The 22492-nt window shown below is 36.7% G+C and overlaps 1 protein-coding gene and 1 pseudogene across 1 annotated transcript; one reads left to right on the top strand and one right to left on the bottom strand.

Moving 5' to 3' along the window:
• Positions 1–3429: 3429 nt before the first annotated feature.
• LOC125846949 (uncharacterized) lies at positions 3430–10180 on the top strand (annotated as a pseudogene).
• Positions 10181–12780: 2600 nt separating this feature from the next.
• Positions 12781–15956, bottom strand: LOC125846957 (uncharacterized). The gene is made up of 5 exons (XM_049526671.1): positions 15785–15956; positions 14820–15393; positions 13835–14241; positions 13574–13672; positions 12781–13130 (listed from the first exon to the last, which is right to left on the bottom strand). Exons 1-5 carry the CDS (start codon positions 15913–15915, stop codon positions 12917–12919), a joined length of 1425 nt encoding a protein of 474 aa, XP_049382628.1. The 5' UTR covers positions 15916–15956; the 3' UTR covers positions 12781–12916.
• Between the last annotated feature and the right edge of the window lie 6536 nt (positions 15957–22492).

The raw sequence follows: 22492 nt of genomic DNA on the forward strand, positions 1-22492 counted from the left end.
AGTCAGACTCTATTGCATTGACCATATTTCAGTACAGTCAGTATTCAGTCTCAGCATGTTATAAATTTGGTCATTGCATCAGTTAGCTCAGTATTCAGTATTTTCAGTATCTATATCATGTTCAGATTATTTCATTGCTTTATTGCTTTGTTCAGTTATATGTTATTTCAGCTTTACTCTATCCTGCATGCTCAGTACCTTTCAAGTACTGACGCATACGTGCGCTACATCTTCTCGTGATGTAGGTTCAGGTTCTCAGCATCCAGATCACGCTTAGATCGGTTCCCGATCTCCAGTTCAGCAGAATCAGTGGTGAGTCCTCATTCTCCGAGGACAATAGTCATGAGTTTCTTTTCAGTATTTTTAGTCTTTAGTTTCAGTTTTGCTAGATCTAGTTGGGGCATGTCCCAACATTTCTAGTCAGTTTAGAGGCTTATTTCAGACATAGTTAGATTCAGCTTAGTATTTTGAGTTTGATATTTCTTTTGTATTAAACTCTCAGATTTGATATATTCAGTTATAGTATATGGGTATTCCCCATCTTTTCAGATTTATTTATGAATTTGCTTCCGCATCAGTTTATTATCTTTAGTATGCTCATGATCATGCCAGCAGGGTTTTGTGGTCCTAGGTCCCGTGTCCGCGTCTTGGGGGTAGCTCGGGGCGTGACATCTACGGACCGTCATCATCACCACGGCCCGTCAAACGGGTCGTGAAAAAATTCCAGCCTGACAGTGCTTCACTATTTTGGGCATAACCTTTTACTCCGAGATCGGAATTAGGCAAACTCGATGGCATTGGAAAGAGGACTCAAAGATCTTTAATTGGATGGGTAATGGACCACCTAATTCGTTTTGAGCTATGAGATACGACCATTTGAAATTGACCCTCACTTACCTAGGCAGACTTTTGGACAACAACAAAGTGCCAATTAACGGCCACCATCCACGGACCGTGGATGGATTGACGGCCCGTCCTGGCTGCTCGTCAAAAGGTTCAGAGAGGGTGTTGGGGAGGCTTTGGTGAGGATACTAAGTCTCAACTCACGAAGCCAATCCACACCCCGTCAATCTATTGACGGCCCGTCAATGGGGCTCATGGATGGCTGTTGTTTTTTTAACAACTTTTAGGTCAACGTTTGGGGTCCTCTTCAAGGACCCTTAGGGTGGTCCTTTGGGAGTCGTACCCGCACGTTTAAACCCCGAAACCCATGTTCAAACCCCTAGGGTCATCCCCACATGCTTCACACCAACACACACTGATTTAGACAGTAAACACCACATGACCAACCATCAAAACACATGAGAGGCTTGGTTCACCTAGTTCATTTTTTAGGGTCGTCACAATAGACTCTATCCGTAGAACTCAACTTTCACTCTAAAATTTCACCAAATCTGGAACCTTTCTATGATCCAGAGAACTAATGACGACACGTCAAAACCTTCCCTAGAACTGAGGTCCTAAAACAAATATCTAAATCAATACCTGTCAAACTTCCTACCATTCATCTTGTTCGTCTGTAGGTCTAATTTCAGAAACTTAATTTTTCAAAAACTTATCTCCAAGTCTACGACTCCCTTCATACGGTCCGTAGTTTGAACTCGTAGAAACTTGTTTCAGTCAAATTTTTTCCATTTCCCTTTTTCTTTTGACTTTTCAACTTTTGGGGTATTACATAATGAGACCAACACTAATGTAGGAAAGCTTCACATACCATGGATGTGTTGAAACAAGAAGGGGTCTCCACTGTGAAAAAGTTGATTAAACAAGTTGACTCCCTCAAAGTCAGAGCTATATCCTCCAACACTAAGCTTGTTGTTTCTATCCAGACTTCCTACTCCGACTTCTCAAAAAATGTGGAGCGTTCCTACAATACCTTCTGTAGAAATGTTCTCAGCACTCTTCATTACTTCCCCGATGATAGTTAATCTTCTTCATTCTTTATTTTTTTTGTCCATTTAAGACAATATTCTATTTGGGTCTGTCACCATGTTTATTACTCTATAATTCGGGGTTTATATGTCCTCTTAAAATGCTCTGCTACTTTCTCATTTTGCCTATCTAACCTACTATCTACATATTATCTATGTTTTTCTTAATAGGTTTATGTGTGTTTCTATTCTCTTTGTATATGTTTTTTTTATCATGCCAAAGAGGGAGAAATCTAGCACAAATTCAGATCAAATTATAGAAAAGGGGAGCTTCACACTTAAAAAGAATTGTCTCTCTAGAGCTTTAGTCTCTTTCATTTATGTATTAATTATCACTATCAAAAAGGGGAGATTGTTAACCCTATGTGATTCATATTAGTTTTAATAACGACTATTAACCTAAATTGTCCCCACTGGAAAAGAAGAACGCAAGATACAAGGATGATTCAAAAGGATAAGAAGCACGCCAGTTACAACGACGATTACAAAGGAAAGAACATAAATAAAAAATAATAGAAACCTAATCAGGGAAGTAAATCATGGACTAATCAAATCAGTCAAAGATCAACTCATCCATCCAGATAAGTAAATCATGATAAAAGCAATGAATAATCAAGGAAGAAATCATTCTTATTTCACCAAGAAATCCGCAAACCAAGATTAGAGGAGACGATCATAAAATCAAAACACAAGAAAGGAAATGCCACAACGGAAAAGAAGAAGATATGAGAGAAAATTTAACTAGAATATCAAGAAAAGAAAAATCTTATTGTACGCATGAACATATTTGATATGGACATGCAATCTGCAATTATTCTCAATCAAGGAATCATTACAAATTTTTGATTGAATGAAACACATTTGGATTTTCCTTTTGGAGTATAAAACAATTATAAGAAGTTTGCGCATTTCACTTGAACTTATGTACTATCTTTCTTTTATCCTTCGTAAAACATTGTACTCTGTCAGTCCACAATTGTAATGGGGAAGAAAGGAGAAAGAAGAGATAAATGTGACTTATACAAATAGAGGTTATGTCTATAAAGTAAATCTAATAGAAGTCAAGAACCACAACTATTGTAACCACAAGTCTACGAGAAGCTCTAAAAAAAACCCTTATAATGCAAGGGGACTGGATTAGGAACCACTCTTTATCATTTACTTTTGTGCTTTATATTTGCTTATCGTCTGTCATACTAACCCACAGAAAAATTGATAAGTAATCGACTAAGGAAGAGTTTTTTAATTCATCCCATCTTAACTTTCAACTCTTTGTGGAAGCAAGCTTCTACTATTTTGTTACACACACATCCAATGTTTGAAAAAAATAAGTTGATGCCAGCAAAAAAATAGAAAAAGAAAATACAATTCAAGAAAGTTGGCAAAAGAAATAGGATTTTATCTTATTTTAAACCCAAATTGGAAAATATGGGACTATTTTGGCTTTTTTCTTAAAAAAGAAAACAAAATTATTCAAGGAAGTTTGCTTCTGCCCCGGCAAGCACATTATTTTTTTCTCCCAATGTCATCTACTGTTTCTTTGCTTTTCTGCCTTTCTGCTTCACATATTATCTTTTCCTTCACACATTTCCTTGTTTCTTTTTCAATTTATCTTGGCAAATCAATGAGGGTCTTGAGCAAATGGATATGTAGTTTGATTCTGGTTGCTGCATCTTTGATATAGAAGAACGGGGAAGGAAGCTATGTCGACTACATTGCCTCAAGAAGCTCGACGTTGTGGAGATCTGAGGGGGGTGCAATGGCGTATTGATTTGGGTATTTTGCCTTCTTCCCTCGATTCATCCATCCATGATCTTCGCCGCGTCACAGCCGATTGCCGTAGGAGGTATAAAAATTGAAAACTTTGCAATTTTCTTAATCCGGTCAGTTTTTTTTCCTCTTCTTTGTTTCCTGAGTAGGCGTCCGCGTTAGTTTGGATGTGATTTGGTTGAAGGTTAAAAGAAAAAATTATTTGAAGTTTAGAGTACAAAAAGGGTGTTTGGATTATTTCACTCGAATTACTCCTCAAACTTCAATTTCTCTATTTCAAGTTTGAAGTTGAATAACAACCATATTGTAAAATATAAACTGTAATAATCTTCAAAAATTGTGTAATTGTTTCATTTATTGATACTTTGGTAATACTGAACAGCCATGTGTTGCTTCCTTACCTTAAATGGAAAAAAAACTTAACAGTCATGTGTTTTTGGGTCTTTCCCTAAATCAGATTGTGCTAAGTTAGGTGTTAGGTGACTTAACAACCACAGATAAGTAATGCTGTTTCACATGTTAGGTTGCCGAGTTGCTCATTTCCATAAAACTTCAGCTGAGAAAGCTCATTTTTCTCTAGTATATCTTGGTGATAGGTATTGTTTACAGATTTGGAATTTTCGGCATCAAGTTCAGTGACAAAACAAAATCTACTGATGTAATCTGTTTGAGCATGTTGCTTATTCTAAATTTTGTTCTAATGGGTATCCCAGCATATGTTTGTAATTTTGTTACATGAAGCATTCTGGTTATAAAGATTAGCTTATGCATCTTTTAAGGTGTTGTTTTTGCTATACTTCAGGTATGCTTCTTTGAGGCGGCAGCTTCTAATTGATCCACATGTTCCGAAAGAAGGAAGTAATTCTCCTGATTTTGTCATGGACAATCCACTCTCACAAAATCCAGGTAACACACCTTATAAAGTGATCTTCTCCCTTTTCCATATGTCCATGATGAAAATAATTCACTTTGAGCACCTTTCTGCATTTTACCTGTATCTTATTTTTTTACTAGAATAATCTTTGATCTTATCATCCCTTTGGACATTTTTATTCACTACTGCAACTTAAAATGGTTCTTCCATTGAGCTTTGTTTCTAAATCCTGCTTCTCAATTAATCCGTCCTATTTCAGTTCCTTGGTTTAGAATTCAATCAGCCCTACTTCTGCCATTTGGGAAAAGACACTTTGGTGAGTCAGTAGCTTGTGGTGACATATGCACTAATTGTGGGTTTTTCCTGCAGATAGCATGTGGAGTCGCTTCTTCAGGAATGCTGAATTGGAGAGAATGGTTGATCAAGATCTCTCTCGTCTATATCCTGAGCATGGTAGCTACTTTCAAACACCTGGTTGTCAAGCCACATTGAGAAGAATATTGTTGCTTTGGTGCCTTAGACATCCAGAGTTCGGCTACAGGCAAGGTGAATATAGTATTTCATGCCGTTTGTAGCTCTGTTTCCTTTTGATTAGGTGCCTTTACTTGTTTCTGTTGTCGTGCATGAAAGAATCTTTTTTTGATAAGTTGCTAAAAAAAATTGTGTTGTAATTAGTCAATGGAGATCAAAGTCTTTCAAATTACATGCATGTTCTAATTCTTTGCCCATACACAAAATTTCCCATTATCAATCAAGACTCGGTTCTCTATTAGTTTGTCACAGATGGGAAAAAGAAAAAGTGACATCCTTTATGGTGTGTCTTTATCCAATGTTCTATGTTGTGTGCTGCTCCCTTTAATTTACATTTTGCGTAGCACCGTGTGATGCCTAATAGCCCATTTTGTCTTAAAGTGATTGCTTTGCTCTAACCTCTGTTTTTAAAGCTTTTTCCCGGGCGCTTCTTTGGGTGAGGGACATAAAACATACTGCTGGATGCCGCAAGGTTCACTGGAGGAACATCCCAAGTTTTAGGCGAGGCCAGAGGTGATTCTCCAATTCACATCACAAATAAGACAAATAAAATCATAAATCTCAGTATTTTCAGCCTCCAACTTAATCTTCCATAAAATTTACTGAACATTAAACCTTCTAAATATTGTTTCTCCATTAACCATCTCAGATTGAAGGTTCAGTATCTTTAGTTTGTAATCCACTATAATTCTAATTCTAGTTACTGGTGGGAAAGAAAACAAGAGAGACAAAGATGAGAACTTGAAGTGCAAGGTCGCCCAAGAAGAAGAAGTAGTTGTGTTGGGGTGGGGCGGAAATTAGCTGATTCAGAGTTGACGATAGAACATTCTCTGAAGAGTTAAAAGAGTAAATTCTAGAAAATACTAATAATGACGCTGGTAGATGAAATGAATTATTTATCTTCTCTTCTCATTGGGTACTATTCCTTACATGTAAAGACTTTTTAAAATAAAAAATCAATAAACGGACAATTGATGGTTGTAGATGAAAATGGGCTTGGGTGCCATTCTAAACAAAAAAAAATTGAACAAGAATCTTCTTGTTAAAAATAAAATGAACATAGAATTGAACCAAAATATAATTCTATAAATAGTATTCAAACCCTAGCAATCATGTGTCAAATATTAAAAACCTCTTATGTACACATGCACAAGTAAAACTTTGGAGAGAATGGCTCCTTTAATCTTTTATATATGTGCATTTTTCTGTTTGAAATAGGCAAAAAGAAATAGTTTCATGGGGCTTACACTCCGCGTCTTGAGACATACTCCTTGCCTCGTGATAGAGAAAACACTTTGGCGGATCCCTTCACCTTTTAAGCGCTGACGCTGAAAAAGCTCCCCTCTTTTTCTACTCGCTTCGATCTGCTTAATCTAACATAACCTTGGAGTCCACATTAGCGACCATGCCACGTGTCTTTTTTTTTATTTTTTTTGGGGGGGAAAGAAGGTATATATGTCATGACTCATGTGCCTTCTATTCTTGTGATAATTGATCTTTTTTTGTCCTCTGAGTAAGATGATAAACCATTCTGCTTTTGGTTTGCAGGGATGCATGAACTGTTGGCCCCACTTCTCTATGTTCTTCAAGCCGATTTTGAGCAGCTTACTGAAGTGAGGAATCTTTATGAAGATCATTTTGCTGACAAATTTGATGGTTTTTCATTTCATGAAAATGATTTTACATATAAATTTGATTTCCGAAAATTTTCAGAATCTGAGGAAGAAGAAAATAGATCTGAAAGCAGTCCACTGAAAATTACTAGTTTAACTGAACTAGATCCCAAGATACAATGCATTGTTTGTTTTGCTAAGTGATGCTTACGGCACTGAAGGTGAGCTTGGTATTCTTTTGTCTGAGAAGTTTATGGAACATGATGCATACTGTATGTTTGATGCTTTGATGAATGGGGCTAGCGGTGCAGTTGCTATGGCAGAGTTTTTCTCCCATTCACCATATGGTACTCCTCATGTTGGCCTTCCCCCTGTCATTGAAGCTTCAGCAGCACTTTACCATTTGCTTTCACTTATTGATTCCTCTCTCCACAGCCACCTTGTCGAGCTAGGGGTTGAACCACAGTACTTTGCACTTCGTTGGTTACGAGTACTATTTGGGCGTGAATTTGCACTTGAAGACCTATTGATAATCTGGGATGAAATATTTGCATGTGAAAACAAGAAGTTGGTGAAATCTTCTGAAATTGCTGCTGAGTCCAGCTGCAGTGTCTTGAATTCAAACAGAGGAGCATTCATCTCAGCTTATGCAGTTACTATGATACTTCACTTGAGACCTTCACTACTTGCCACTGAAAATGCTACTGTGTGCCTTCAAAGATTGCTAAATTTTCCAGATGACGCAATTGTAGAAAAACTGATAGAAAAGGCAAAATCCATGCAGGCTTTGGCAATGGAGGCCAACAATTCAACTCCCTTAGTTGGCCAAGGTGGAGACTATGGTAGAAGTAAGTCAAAAGTTGTGAGAGGTCATAGCCATTCAATTGATTTAAGCTCCCAAAGGACTCCTCTATATTTGGTACCAGAAAGCTATTGGGAAGAAAAGTGGAGAGTTGTACACAAAGAAGAAGAGCACAAGCAAAATTGCATACAGAAACAAACTTCAAAGCAAAGAAAAGGTTGGTCTGAGAAATTTAGATTGCATCTTAGTAGAACTGAGTCTGTTCCATCGCCATCTAAGGTTAATAATGGAAGAAAAGGTCCCAAGTTATCGGTTAGGAAAAATTTATTGAAAGATTTGCCTCCGCAACTTTGTTTGGATGAAAATGTAAATAATCATATTGGTGATGATAATGTACCGGAGAAAAATCCAGTTGAGGTAAATGTACAAGATGGTGACAATAGAGATGATTTGACTTGCGCACCTGAGCAAACGTGGTCAAGCAGAAATGCTGCTAGTGTACAGAATGCTTCTATTTTCTCAGATCCCCCAAGTCCTATACATGCTGGTGATCCTGAAAATAGATCTGAGAGTAGTGTTGCATCAAACTCATATGCAGATGAAACTAATGTTGATGCCAATAGAGGTGAGGTGTCTGGAACCAATCTGGGAAACTCACCTCCCCGAATTTTGTATCCACCACAGCAGGCCTGTTTAAAATCTGAACCTAACGATGCCTCTGGAGGTAAATGTACAACAGGCTTGAAGGAGCGGAGATCTGTTTCTGGTAAATTTCAGAGGTTATGGAAATTTGGACGAAATGCTGATGAGGAAACGTCTGAAAGAAGTGGTCTGTGTGATTCCATAAAAGCTTGCAATGGTGGGAATAATCTGACCACTCCAGCTGATTCTTCTACAGCTGATGCATCTCAAAACTATGAAGTAATCAAAGAGGAAACTGTAGACCAGAATCTTATAGCTACATTGAGAAATCTTGGACAGTCTATGCACGAGAATATCCAGGTTAGAGTGCTTTACTTTGTTACTTTATATGTAGTTATCTTATTGAATATTGGAATAAAATGATTCCAAATAGAGCAAAATGAATCATGTGACAATTCATTCAGTTGACCTCCACTAGCTTGGGATTCAAGTGAAGTTGTTATTTTTGTATATACTAGTCTCATATAAGTCACTCAATTCCTCTTATTTGGTTCTAGAACAGTCTCCCTTGAGAAGTAATTTTTAAGGAACTTGTTTTCCTAGAGAAAATGTTCTCCAAAAATTTTGAAAATGGAAAACATGTTTTCCTCCATACTGAACACACCTTTAGTTAATAAATAATTTATCCATCCTTTTGATGGTTAGCACTCTCTAATTTTGTTGGAACATTCTTAACAAAATTTAATAAAGTTACCTATGTGGATTTAGCTCTTATAATTTTCTCAAGACATTCTGGAGCTTCAATTACGAAGTTGAACGAATTATATAATTTTTCTGTATAGGAATTTTACTAATTTCTTCTATTTTAGTCAGACTTCATCTTTCCAAATTTGTGTATTTCATCTTAGCATGATCTCTTTGTTCTTTTATCTTCTCCTTTTCCCTTTATATTTTTCTTTTTGTGAAGTAAAGATGTTTTAAGATTCTATCTGATTATTGATTTTGCTTCTAAAAAATAGAAATTTAGAGATAGACCTGCAAACTCAATATTAATGAGGCATGCATGCCTATTAGTTTAACAAAAGAATTTTGTCCGGCACCTCCATATAGCAAGCTTTTCAAAGGGATAGGAGCGATGCGACATATTAATGGGCTTGATATGTATTTGCAGTCTGGTTATCTATCAGATAGAACTAGATTGGTTGTGTAATACAATTAGTACTGGATTGTACAGACCTTTCATTTATTGCTTTAATAATAAAATAGTCAATGGGATAAAACTCATTAACCGTGTTTTTTAAAAAAAGAAGAAGATTAGAACTGGATTATTATTTTATATTTTGCAAAGTTAGTGGAACATGCACAAGGAAGCAAACACATGCACTCTCTATATGTAGTTGTCTTTGTGGATGAACTAGTCCAAATGTATGGAAATAGTTATGATAAATTTCTTGCCCAGTTTAAATGTTTTTGTGATTTCAATTTTCAATTGTTAGCAAGACCTGCAGCGCGTTGACTTGGTTCCTGTTCCTACTTAAAAGATTATTGTATTTAGTCTAATAGCGGAAACCTGGTTCAATAGTTTATGTGGTCTATTTTTCATTCATTTATTGCTGTTCTTTTTTCCAGGTGATCGAGTCTGAGTTCCTGCAAGATCAGGGTCATGTTGGGACCTTCAAACACGTCTCTAAGAATGATTTGGCTGGTCAAAGTCAAGGAACAGCCATGACAGCTCTTGAGGAGCTTCGGAAAATCAGCAACCTCTTATCAGAGATGTAAGGAGGGAATAGTCTGTCCAAAATGTATATAGGTTAATATTATTAGTGTAATTTTTTTTATAATGCTTCAGTGCCCCTCTAAACTTGTCCCCATATCCCAACTATACACTTACGAGTCGTTTGGTGTGACTTGTGAGTTATAAGGTATAATAATCCTAGGGATACATTTTATCCTGCGTTTGGTCGGAGATATTAGACAGTTGATTATTTATCTCATAATTTATACCTTAGTGATGGGATACCTCATGGTGAAATAACCTATCCTGGGATAATATAACTTGTTTCCAACCAAACAACCCCTTAAACTTTGCAGGACCTATTACCCCCATTAATGTTCCAACTGTATCTCCTAACACCCTGAGACCCAGCAGTGGTAAACAAGCGCTGGCACGTCTTTAACCAGTCTTTGTTTCCAATTTTTTCACATCTCGTATGATCTCAGTTCTCTTCCGTATATGATTTTGTGTTGTGTTGCATCTCTCTGAAGTCTTAATAGTTAGCATAGGTGAATGGCGATGAAATTTGTATGATTCTGGAAATTTCAAGTCCGACTTATTAAAGGCCAAACCCATCGGTGGCCCCCTAAATTTGGCACGAAGTTTCACTTAGACACCTCAACTAGACGATGTTCATTTTAGACACCTCATGTAGGATCCCATTGTGTCAGTTTGACACTTTTTTGACAATCCACTAAAATTACAATGTGCGTGTAACACACTCGCAGATAATATAATATAATGGCTAATTAAGAAAAGACACATGATATTTAAGTACAAAATAATACTTTAAAAATACATTATAAGGAAAACTTAATTTCCAGCCAAAAATAATACTTAGTAAATAAAAGCATTTAGTTTCTAAAACCCCACCAAACTATCCCACCCCTTCTTCCTCATTCTTCCAAACTTTTCCGGTGCCTCCTCTTTACTCCTAATTTCTTCTTTTGCTTTTTTTTTTCTTTTTGGGGTTTTTATTAAATTCAGATTTCCATTTTTTTTGTTGTAGATTTAATTTGTATATTATCAATTTCATGCTTTTTAATTGTGTATCTAATATTACAATGCCTCCAAAAGGAATAAAACTATAAAAGGAGCACATATACGAATGCTATGTATTATTTGTATGTTGTAGTCCCTCCCGTTTAGAATGAATATCTGCATATATGAACTTGATAGGTGTGATAGATGTACAATGGTGTGTAGCACTGAACTTGAAAGATTGCAATAAAAGTTGTAATTGTTGGATCTAAAGACTAAGAATGAGAAGATGACGATGGTTGTGGTGATTTTCGGAACTGAAAAAATTAAAAAAATTATTTGATTGTATTAATAGCGATGGTGACAGCGGTAGTGAATGGATGGTGTGTGGTGGAGGAGAGAATGAGGAAGAAGAATAGTTTTGACCTTTTAAATATTATTTTTTTGGCCTGAAAAAGAGCCCCTTCACGCGCTGATTTTGGGTGCATTACACTTACAATGTTATGTCAGCGAAAAGTATCAAAATGACATAGTGGGATCCTACCTGAGGTGTCTAAAATGAACATTAGCTAGTTGAAGTGTCTAAGTGAAATTTTGTACCAAATTTAGGGGGCTAGCAACGGGTTTGGCCTTTTTTAGTTGACCAATTTTCTTCATCCAGTGACAGTGTGGACGACAATAATGCTCTGCAATGCTTTTCATGGCGTATCTGCTTCACTAATGCCACTTTACTTCAACTTTCACCTCTGTGGCAGCCAAGAATGCTGAGAAATTATTCATATCCAGCAAGTTGACACTACTTTTATCGCATACCCTGAATTCTGTGGCATTGCTGCATAGACCCAAAGGTCACTTGAATACCTTTTAACAAAATTTCTAGCTTTGTTGTTGAGTCCATTGGCTGTCATTCAACTTCAACAGTGCCACTAAGGGCATTGTAAGCAAACATGTTTCTTTTATTAACTTTTCCCAATCATCAGACACAGAAGGAAACATATTAGTCTCAATGTGTGGCAACCCAATTTTACCTTAGCCGTGATGACATCTAACCATTCTCATGTCCGGTCAACAGTTCGATGAAATATAAACACAAGAAGCGTTAAGTAGGTCTAATAGGATAATAAAGTATGAGAAATATAGCACAAGTTTAAACCATAGTCCAATACCTATTGTATCACAAGTCATGAGTGACAAAAGATCTAAGGGTACAAATGTCAAAAAGAGAAATATATCATGTGAGATAGTAATGCTACAACAATTAAATATGTACAATGCATGACTTAACAGTTAAACCACGTAATTAGACATACATGAAATCTATAATGATAAATGCACAGATACTGATGCTATGACAATTAACAAGGTATACAACGTACATTACACCCCATGCATATTAACTTGTTATCCGCATATATACTCGTCATCTTATATATACAATAACCCCATATGCATAGTATTTGTGTAACACTGTAAATTTGAAAAAAATAATCTCATTGAGGTCAAAATCTTAACTTAACTTAATCTGAGCAGAGCCTTAATACCATTATAATACTAGAAATGGATCTTAACTTTCCAATCAGTGTCTACACTACTTCCATGTAGTACAATATGTTCACTTGAAAGAGGAAGCAAGATAACCGTAGTGTTGTCAACTGATAAAAGCCTTCTAATAACATATACAGTGTGTAAAAGGGTTTCAGAGTCCCAACATTCAACACAAGGGTTTTGGGTAAGTGGTGCTGAATATAGCTTTAAAGATAGTCTTGGAAACACCAGGTAATTGCAAACCAAGAAAATATGACCAATGATGATTTGGTCAATACACTAAAAACTGCTTAAGTTACATAATTAACAGTTATTAAACAGTGAACAACAAGAAGATTCCACAAAAACCTAAAGGTAAATCATTTCTTGTCCTTTCACAAAAACATTAGCCAGACGGGAAATTGCAGCTCTGCCTCCATGATCACAATTTGGCTAGGATCTATTGGCACCAACTTAAGATGCTGTCCAGATATATACCTGCCCACCACTTGTAGCCCCTGCAAGCATTCCAACCTCTTTTTGATGTGCGTCAAAACGGCATGGAATAGCAGTCATGTGCTCGCTTCTTAAGGTAAAATCAAGTTTCTTGTCAGCTACTGAGATTACATCAACTCCTCTTTCCATATTACCAATGTAGATGTAAGAATCATCCCAACCCCATATTCCTCTGCTTCCCCAAGTAAACATATACAGAAAATAATGTTGTTAGTCTATGATGACTGAGCATGCACAAGTGACAAGTCTAGTGTAAGTATTGGCCATATTAACTTCTGGAAATATGCACACAAACAACTGCCTAATCTAACCGATTACAAAATTGAACAGATCACAAGTAAACATCTTTTTTATGCTCAAGGTATTATCTCAAAAAGGAGGAATAAGTTTTGAGTGATTCTGTCCCATAAACTAGATGCTCAAAGGAGAAGAATTGATATACATTATAGCAAATTATCTCAATGTCACATCAATACAAAAAGTAGAATAACTAAGCACAATAGCTTCTGCACAGTAACAAAAAAAACATCACCACATTTAAAGCTTAGGGGAGCCAGTAATGTAACTCATATAAATTAAAATGAAAAAAAATTGTTATTAAGGGACTAGCTATACCTGAATGAGGAAATCCATCTGTTTGTGTGATTATAATGGGAGATCATACATGTATCTTCATAATTAGCGCCACTCAACACACCAACATTATTATCAATACTGCATGAACCGAAATAACAGGAAAAAGAATTAGCCATGCTAACATCTACTATAGAGCTGATGATAAAAGTAATCAAGTAAGGCGCTTAAAATTTATGATATAAAGCGTTCAGTTTTCTCAACTAACCACAATATAACCTATAAGAATGGCAACGTAAATACCTTGTTGTGGCAAGAAACCTTCCTGAATGTGAAAAGTAAGCCGAGTGTACTGCTCTTTTGTGGAAGACAGTTTGTAAAGATTTTGGTTTATGTGCACCAACTTTTCTCAAATCCCAAATGCATGCACTACCATCTGTAGAACTAGTAGCCATAATATTACAGTTTTCAGAGGTAAAATCTATTGTGTTGATCCTATCTTCATGCAAATTCCACAATGCTGAAGATTTTCCTGCCCTTAGATCCCAAATACCAAGTCCCCCCTTGCCTTCACCATAATATATGGACTTCATATCATGTGGTCTCTGTGATATGGAAAATATGGGATGTTCACTCATATATGCCAAATCAAACATTTCCTTTTCAATGTCCATTACCCTAATAAATCCACCATAGCAAGAAGTGATCATCTGCAAAAAGAAAGGCAAGATTAATTCACACACATATCAAGTGTTATTTGTCACTCATGACGCCTTATCCAAACCTGTAAAACCAAAATGCCTATTAGTCAAGAATCTCTTTCCATATTTTTCCTCTTAACAGTATTTGGTCAGCATTCTAAAAATCTCATCCTAGCATAATCCAGGAAAGCAAGAGAGCAATTAAAGATAATCATATAAAAACGAGCAATAAAAAAGTAAAATGCATTATTGCATAATCCACATCATAGAATACCAACATAAACTTGTAAAGGTACTAAATACAGTTTGAACACAGATGCAGTTTTCTAAGTTTGTTTCCTTTCTAAAGCATGCAGTTCCACCAAATATGGCTAGCCATATGAAAAGAAAAGGTCAATGTCAGAAGTAAAGGTATCAACTTTTGTTAGCACATATGTTATAATCACTGTATCTGGAAAGAATAAACTCCTTTTATCTTTTTTTCATCAAAAAAGATAACTGTATCTAGAAAGAAATGGCCATCCAAGTAAGAAAATTACATGACTGCTAGCAGTTTATAACACTCTTGAAACAAAAATTAACCATACCTTTGACACAGAAAAAGGGTCCACAAGTATTCCTGAAACTGGCCCCGAATGAGGACGGTACAAAAAGATCACATCTCCATCCTCCTGTGGAGCATCAACATTCCAGAAACCTATATTGCCATATTTGTTCCCTACAGCAACCATTCGAACATTGTTGGTGGGAAAAAAACGCACATTTAATATTCTTCCTGGCACAATCCGTGCTATGTTGTCTGGTTCCAACCTCAATGATTCCAAATTAACTGTACCAGAAGCCTTTCCTTTCTCTCTCCTGTCACCTAAAACAGAATTTTTATCCATGCTCTCATCGTCAAAACCCTTTATTGTTTCAATCAATTTCTTATTTGGGATGTCAATGTCGCCATTATATGCATCTCTCATACTTATGGGAATAGGTTCTGACGGTGACTTTTTGTCTGTAGGTTGTGAGTTGTCATCAAAATTATCTTTTGGGTCACTGGCGGTAGAAGAATCCGGTGGAATACCTTGACTCCTGAGAGACCGTCGCAGCACAACCGGTGAGTTAGACTTTTGTTTCTTCTGTGGACTTCGCTGATATGATTTGCCTTGAGCTCTGCCATGTCAAACAAATGGCTAATTTACTTACACTCACAAATAAAACTATTCATACATTAAAACAAACTAACATTACACATATGTTTGCTTTTAACTTATTCAGAAGGGTACAAAATTCACAAGAACAACATATTGACTCCTCTGACAGATAACCATGAACATGGTATTCCTTCCATCCACTATTCAATTGCTGATGGTAATTCATTTGTAGTTTAACAATAATTTTGGGAATAATTCTACAACATTTAACATATTATTTCAACTTGTTGCCGGAAAATAAAAAAATATATTGAATCAGCAAACTCCGGCCGGCGGCTTCTGATCTGAAGGTATTGAAAGAGTAGAGTAGAGTGGTTTAGAAGAGATTTGAAACAAAAAAATAGGGCTACCTTGGACGCTTTGTTACTGCAGAAAGTTGAGAAATTCGGGACTGAATCTGAAGGGAGGCAAGCATTTCTTCATTGCGCTTTATATTCTCAATCCTCCGCCGTTCGTAATCCGTCAATTTCTTCGCCGCCATTGCAATTTTGGAACTTCAATATTCACAATTATTTTTTGGGAAAGGCAACATTATATATGTACGCTGCCGCCACAAATAAAATGGCGGGAAATAACCTCTAAATCTACGTGGTCCATTTCTTGCCATGGATTTTCTCTAAGTTGTGGCACTATGCCCCAAGAAAAGTCTTAATTAATCAAACCACTATTCCTCCCTTGTGCATTCTGTAATCAGTAGGGTTGATCCCAGCCTTAAATATTCATGAAATTATTTTTTTGGGATTACCACAATACTTTATACTTTCTCTTTTCATATTAGTAATGGATTATTTTTACGAGAAAAGTCATAAAGTCATCCTTGAATTTGTCAGAAAAAGTCATTATATGTTTAAACTATCATGATAATCTATTACATATTTTTACTATTCAAAAATGATTTTATTTACCCTTTATCTGATGTGGTAATTTTTATTTTTATTTTTATAAAGACGTTTGGCACTAAATAAAGTAAACAAAAATCAAAATTATCTTTCTATTACCACCCTACCCCCCACCCCTAATCCCACACCTCTTCTTCTTCCTCACGGGCAACCCGTCTTCTACTTTATTTTATTTTTCATAACCGCTTGTGAGTGATTATGGGTGACTCTCTTGTGGTGAGGGTGCATGTTTAATGAAGGGTACGTGATTTATACAATTTTTTGAGTAAGTAATAAGCATGAGTTTGTTAAAAGTTGAACGTAGATTCAATTTCGAAGTTAGTGTATCATGCTTGTTATAAAAGATGAAAGTCATGTGAGTTGTGTAGCCAAAGTTTGATATTTTTGTGTTGAGTCGTAGGTCGAAATCTTGGCTATGCAAATGTATGGATTTGTTCAAGGATGAACAAAGCTTCAAGTGTGGGTGGTGATCTTGGGTGTATTTATATGCTTAAAAGTCAAGTGAAATCTATAATATAGCTAAATTTGAGAACAAAATCTATCATATATACTTATTTTACGTTATAATGATGATATTGTGCTAACCAAAGTGATTAGGTAATTTTAGGATAAAATCGCATGAAATTGATACTTAAATGGAGATGGAATGAGTTGAAGATGAAGTTGAGGTCAAGCGATGGGTGGACAGGAAAAAAATGCAAAAGAAAGCTCGAAGCAAAATGAAGCCCAACTCCGCGTTGACTCCATGCCACTGAGCTAGGAGGAAAAATTTCCCTCAACTTACTGGAGAGGTCCACAACAACTCTGTGTCATAGACCTGTACACAGAGTTGTGAAGAAAAGAAAATAGTAAGGTTTGCGATGGACTCCGTGCCATGGACCTGCACTGGCCGAATTCGATGCGTTTTAGTCTATAAATAGACTCTTTTTATTATTCTAATTCTTGTATTGAGAGAAAAATGACTTGTGCAAGAATTTTCATCAACATTCTAGGGTTCTTTTTTACACTTTCTCATCTTTTAATTCTTGAATGCATTTCGAAGATTCAAACTGTGATAATCAAATTATGAGAAGCTAAATCTTATCTTTCTAGGGTTGCGGCTCTAAATGATTACTTAGTATTGAAACTTTGGATGAAGATTTCTTATCACTAGAAGTTATTCTTGTGTTCTTGATTTTATTATTTCAATGCTTGATCACCATTAGAATATAAATATTGCATTTTCTTCAACTCGGAAGAGGAACTGAGAGATAGAACGTGGAATACAAGAAGCAAATCATTCTTTTTTAGAAATTAAGATTGATTTGTATCTAGGGTAGGGATATACCTAGTTTACCTTACTTGATTTAAGAATGAGAAGATAGACATAAATGATCCATAGTTCGTTTAATCTATCAATGCTCAACGATGCAGTTAAATTAATTTTGATAGGTGGTTAGAGGTTTGAAAACCATGATCATATTGTTAACCTTTTAAGTCAGTAACTCGATAACCATTCGAATTCAAAAGTGGAAAAATACTTTGCATGAATTCATAGGTAAGTCATAGCCTTAGAATTTTCCAAGTCATTTGTAAACATTGAAGTTTTATTGATAAATTCATACTAAATTTGGATTACTTCTTATATTCATGATATGTTGACCAAGTCAAATTACTAGTTAATGAAGTCGGATTAATATTTAAGTCAGAATTATATGACTTAAATCAAGTCCAAATTAGATTTGGGTTAGTCCATTAAGTTGACAAGATGAGTCCAACTCATGTTCTTCAAGTCCAAGGGCAAAAATTGCTCAGACCAAAATACCCCTAAAATTGTCATGACCCAGGGCTACACCCTAGACGTAACATGGCATACAAGACCCCGAGAGGCCTCATATAAGTCACTTAGCTTTCATAGTCAAGATAATAGAAATCAATGGAAATTTAAAACATTTCAATACCATCAAAGTTTTATAAAACGAAGCGGAAGTCTAATACACTTGTCTTAAAAACCATCTAATATAATAGCATCCTTGGGACACAACCCATACAACCATGTTCAAAACTAAAATGAAAAGAGCATAAGAAAGTGGTGGTCATATCCTCGAATGCTATGAGGACTCACCAATCTTCAACCTTGCCTCTACTAAAGATCCTAGCCATGGGGATGAGAGTCGGGAATGCCGGACCCTACATTTGGATAAAAAATGTAGGCAAGAGTATGAGTTAGTACAAGAATGTACTAAATATGATAGCTTGCATAAATATCAACATAAACATAAGAGTTAGACAATATAAGTCATAAGCATAATCAATGCACATAATAGATCATCGAATCATGTAAGGAATACTTCTTGAAGTAACCTCAATTCATTCTTAGCCAAGACATGGGTAATCCGCCATTAGTCTTACTCATCATAGTAGGCAAACTCAAGTAATCATCCAAGCTCATCACCTATCATAACATATTTTAGCTTATCTTTTATAGACATGGGGAATCTCCTCCTTGCCTTCCTATAAAGGCTCATGGGTATTCACCTCTTGCCTTACATAAAAGATCACGGGTATCGCCTCCATGTCCAACTTATGGGATCATGGGTACTATCTTGCATGTCTTTATAAAAGGATCATGGGTACTCGCCTTCATGTCTAATCATCATTATAGGAACGTGGGGAGCCGCCTCTTGTTCAACATCAAGGAATAAGGGTAGTCACCTCATTTCCAATTCTAAGGAATATGGATAATCACCTCATATCCTTCTCATTTACAGGTCAAGGGTAATTGCCTCCAGCCTCATCAATTTCTTAGTCTTTAGTCTAGATTCATTTTAGGTGAGAAATCCTTTCAACCTAGAATCACTCAATGTGAGAAGGCCTTTCACATTCATACATAAGTAATTCATGTGGGAATAATCCCTTCCACAACACTTACATCAATAATCAACAATTCGTAACATATGCTTCACTCTTAAAGCAACTTATATCATAACCATCATATATGCTTCAATCTTAAAGCAATTCTAATGTATCTTATCAATCCTGTAAGAATACATCTAGACCTACAAATTCTCCTTTCATGGATCAAACCCCCACTTACATAAATTCCAACTTAGAAACATGGGTCAAACATGGGTACATGTAAATTCATCCTAAAAACATGTAATTCTATCAATTCATGCATAAACAATCATAACCCAAACATTTGGATCAACATTCATCAAGACCCACAACATTAGAAGAATACCCTAACTCAAATTAGGGAATCTTAGGGGCTCCATGGATGAAAAGACATCATACCTTACTATCAAATCCCACAATTACTTGAGGAATGAAGACTTGACCTTGATCCTAGCTTAAACTATTTCTTCTTCTTCAAGTTCTAGAGAGACAAATATTTTGAGAGGAAAACCCAATTTCTTTTGGTGAGTTTGAGAAAATGACTTGAATGGGTGAGTTTTGGGGTTAAAACCACTTATATAGGGGTTATAGGCTTGGGTAAAATGACATAGCTTTGATTTAATTAAATCTGGAAAAGACCCAAAAACCCCTAAACTAAACTCTATCGAACCACATCCAGGAGGGGCTCCACGAGCCGTGGTGCCAGTCTTGGTCCTAGACTAGTGGCTTGGCAAACCACCCCTCAAACTCATCTTCCCTTACGACCCGTCAAGGCCTTTATGAGCCGTCAAGTGGCTCGTAGGAGTGTCTCACCATAGGCAGCCTCTTGGATCTCACTGCCTCACCTTCACGGGCAACACCACGAGCCGTCATGATGCTCGTGGGAGGTGATCCTTTTTTTTCTAGCTACTTTTAAGGTCCACAGGCACCACCACGAGCCGTAGTGCCCTTCACAGTCCGTGTGGCCCTTTGTGGAGGGTACTAAGGCGCAAATCAAGGTTGTGACCTCCCACTTGGTCCCTTGCTTAGACTACTAGGTTCCGAGGTGTTATAAAAACCCTAGCTCAAGCCTATATAAAGAGGTATTCATAAGACCAAAAGAGAGAACACAGATACACAGATAAATACATAGAGAATCCTTGCTCTTCAGTGGTGATCTACAAGTCTTTCGCATACAAAGAATTCTTCGCTCCAAGTGTTGAGCCGCGAGTATTCCCTCAAATCAAGAACAATTGTAAAGAGAAGAATCAGGGGATTACATAGCTTTTCTTAAATATTTCATAAAGATTGTAACCTTTGCATAAATTCAATTTCAAATACTGTGGTTTGCTTGCTATTTTCCTTTCTTGTTCACTGTATTTCAGGATTGAAACTGCACGCCCAGTGTGACAATTTTTACCTCTCATATTTTCTATTCGAAAATCAAAGTTCAAGAACACTGAGATGGATTCCAAGAAGATCAACTCAAAATTTGCATTTGCATTTGTATCCGCATCTGGATTCGCATCTGCATCTGCAAAAACTGATGGGTCCAAATTCTGCATCGCTGTGGAAAACATCCTTGATGTTACTGCGGGAAGGATGAGACCTATCACAAGGAACCAAGCCAAACTGCTGGGACAACAAGCCTCACGAGTGCCCGCCAAATATGCAATTGTCTTTGGTTTGTCTAAAAAATATGTGAAGTCTCCTGCAAAATCCACAAAAGAAGACATCGCCGAAATGGTCAAGAGGGTTTTTGCCCAATTGAGCCTATCTACATACAAAAAGCCCATCGCTTTGGCCAACAATGATGTATTAAGCACGGGATCTACCCTACATAACATGTTTGCATCTCATGTTTGGGAAAATCAATACTATTCTCCATCACCTACTATGGTAATGCACATTATGGTGACTAACGCTTCATCCGTAGTAGATTACTTGTGAGCTTGACAAGATCTATTGAAGGCTTGACCAAGTATGTTCAAGATCAAGATGCTCGAATTGTTAAGCTAACTGATAGGGTGGAGGGCATGATGGATGACTTGGATGAAGAATCAAGTCATGCACCCGAAAAACGTCTTCAAGTGTAAGAGACGGTCGATCGCCCCACAAAGCAAGTGGAGCATGCTAAAGAGATCTAAGTTTCCTCTGAAGGAACAATCCCGATCAGCCAAATCAAGGAGGTCATCATGGGGACCATTAAAGACAAGTACAAGGTTGCTACAAAATCCTCCTTGACATATGCATGGCCATACACTGCAAGGATTGATAGCTTGAAAATTCCTGTCGGTTATCAACCTCTAAAATTTCAGTAGTTCGACGGTAAGGGAAGCCCAAAGCAACATGTGGCACACTTCATTGAAACCTGCAACAATGCTGGAACATACAGTGATTACCTCGTCAAATAATTTGTTTGCTCCCTTAAGGGCAATGTTTTCGATTGGTACATGGACCTTGAGTCTGGTTCCATTGATAGTTGGGAACAAATGGAGTAAGAATTTCTCAACCTCTTCTATAGCACAAGACGTATTGTAAGCATCATGGAACTTACAAACACACGGCAGCGAAATGAAGAGCCGGTCTTTGACTTTATCAACCGATGGAGGCATGCAAGTGTGAACTATAAAGATAGACTTAGTGAAGCTTCGGGCACATAAATATGCATTCAAGGTATGCATTAGGGTCTCCGTTATATTTTGCAAGGAATAAAACCTAAAACTTTTAAAGAATTGGCTAGTCACGCTTATGATATGGAGTTAAACTTGTCGTCGGTTGAAACTAATACTCCACCTGTCCAGGAACTCAACAAAGGTAAAGAAAGGCAAGAATTCAAGAAAGTGGGAAATTATTTGTCAAGGACTGAAAACAAAGAATCCATGAACGTCAATGCTTCTCATGTGAAATTCACCACAAAGGTGGGCAATATGTAGAGCGCAAAAGTGACTTCTTCTGAAGGAAGGACAAATCAAAATCTCACCTTAAAGGAAATGCAGTGGAGGGACTACCCATATCTTGACTCGGATGTTTCCTCAATCTTTGATGAACTCCTTGAGATGAAACTTTTTGAGTTACCAGGGATGAAATGACCAAATGAAGTAGGGAGGAATGATGATCCAAAATACTGCAAATATCACTGGTTGGTTGGCCACTCTATCAAGAAATGCTTCGTCTTCAAGGATAAAATCATGGACTTAGCTCTCGAAGGGAAGATTGAACTTGAATATGACAAAATTGAGTTCAAGTCATGTCAGTGTTGCTTCTGACTTACCCAATCCGATCATGACCTGCAATTTTGTT

Source organism: Solanum stenotomum, chromosome 12, assembly GCF_019186545.1.
Source record: "Solanum stenotomum isolate F172 chromosome 12, ASM1918654v1, whole genome shotgun sequence".
In the NCBI taxonomy this organism is placed as follows: Eukaryota; Viridiplantae; Streptophyta; class Magnoliopsida; order Solanales; family Solanaceae; genus Solanum; species Solanum stenotomum.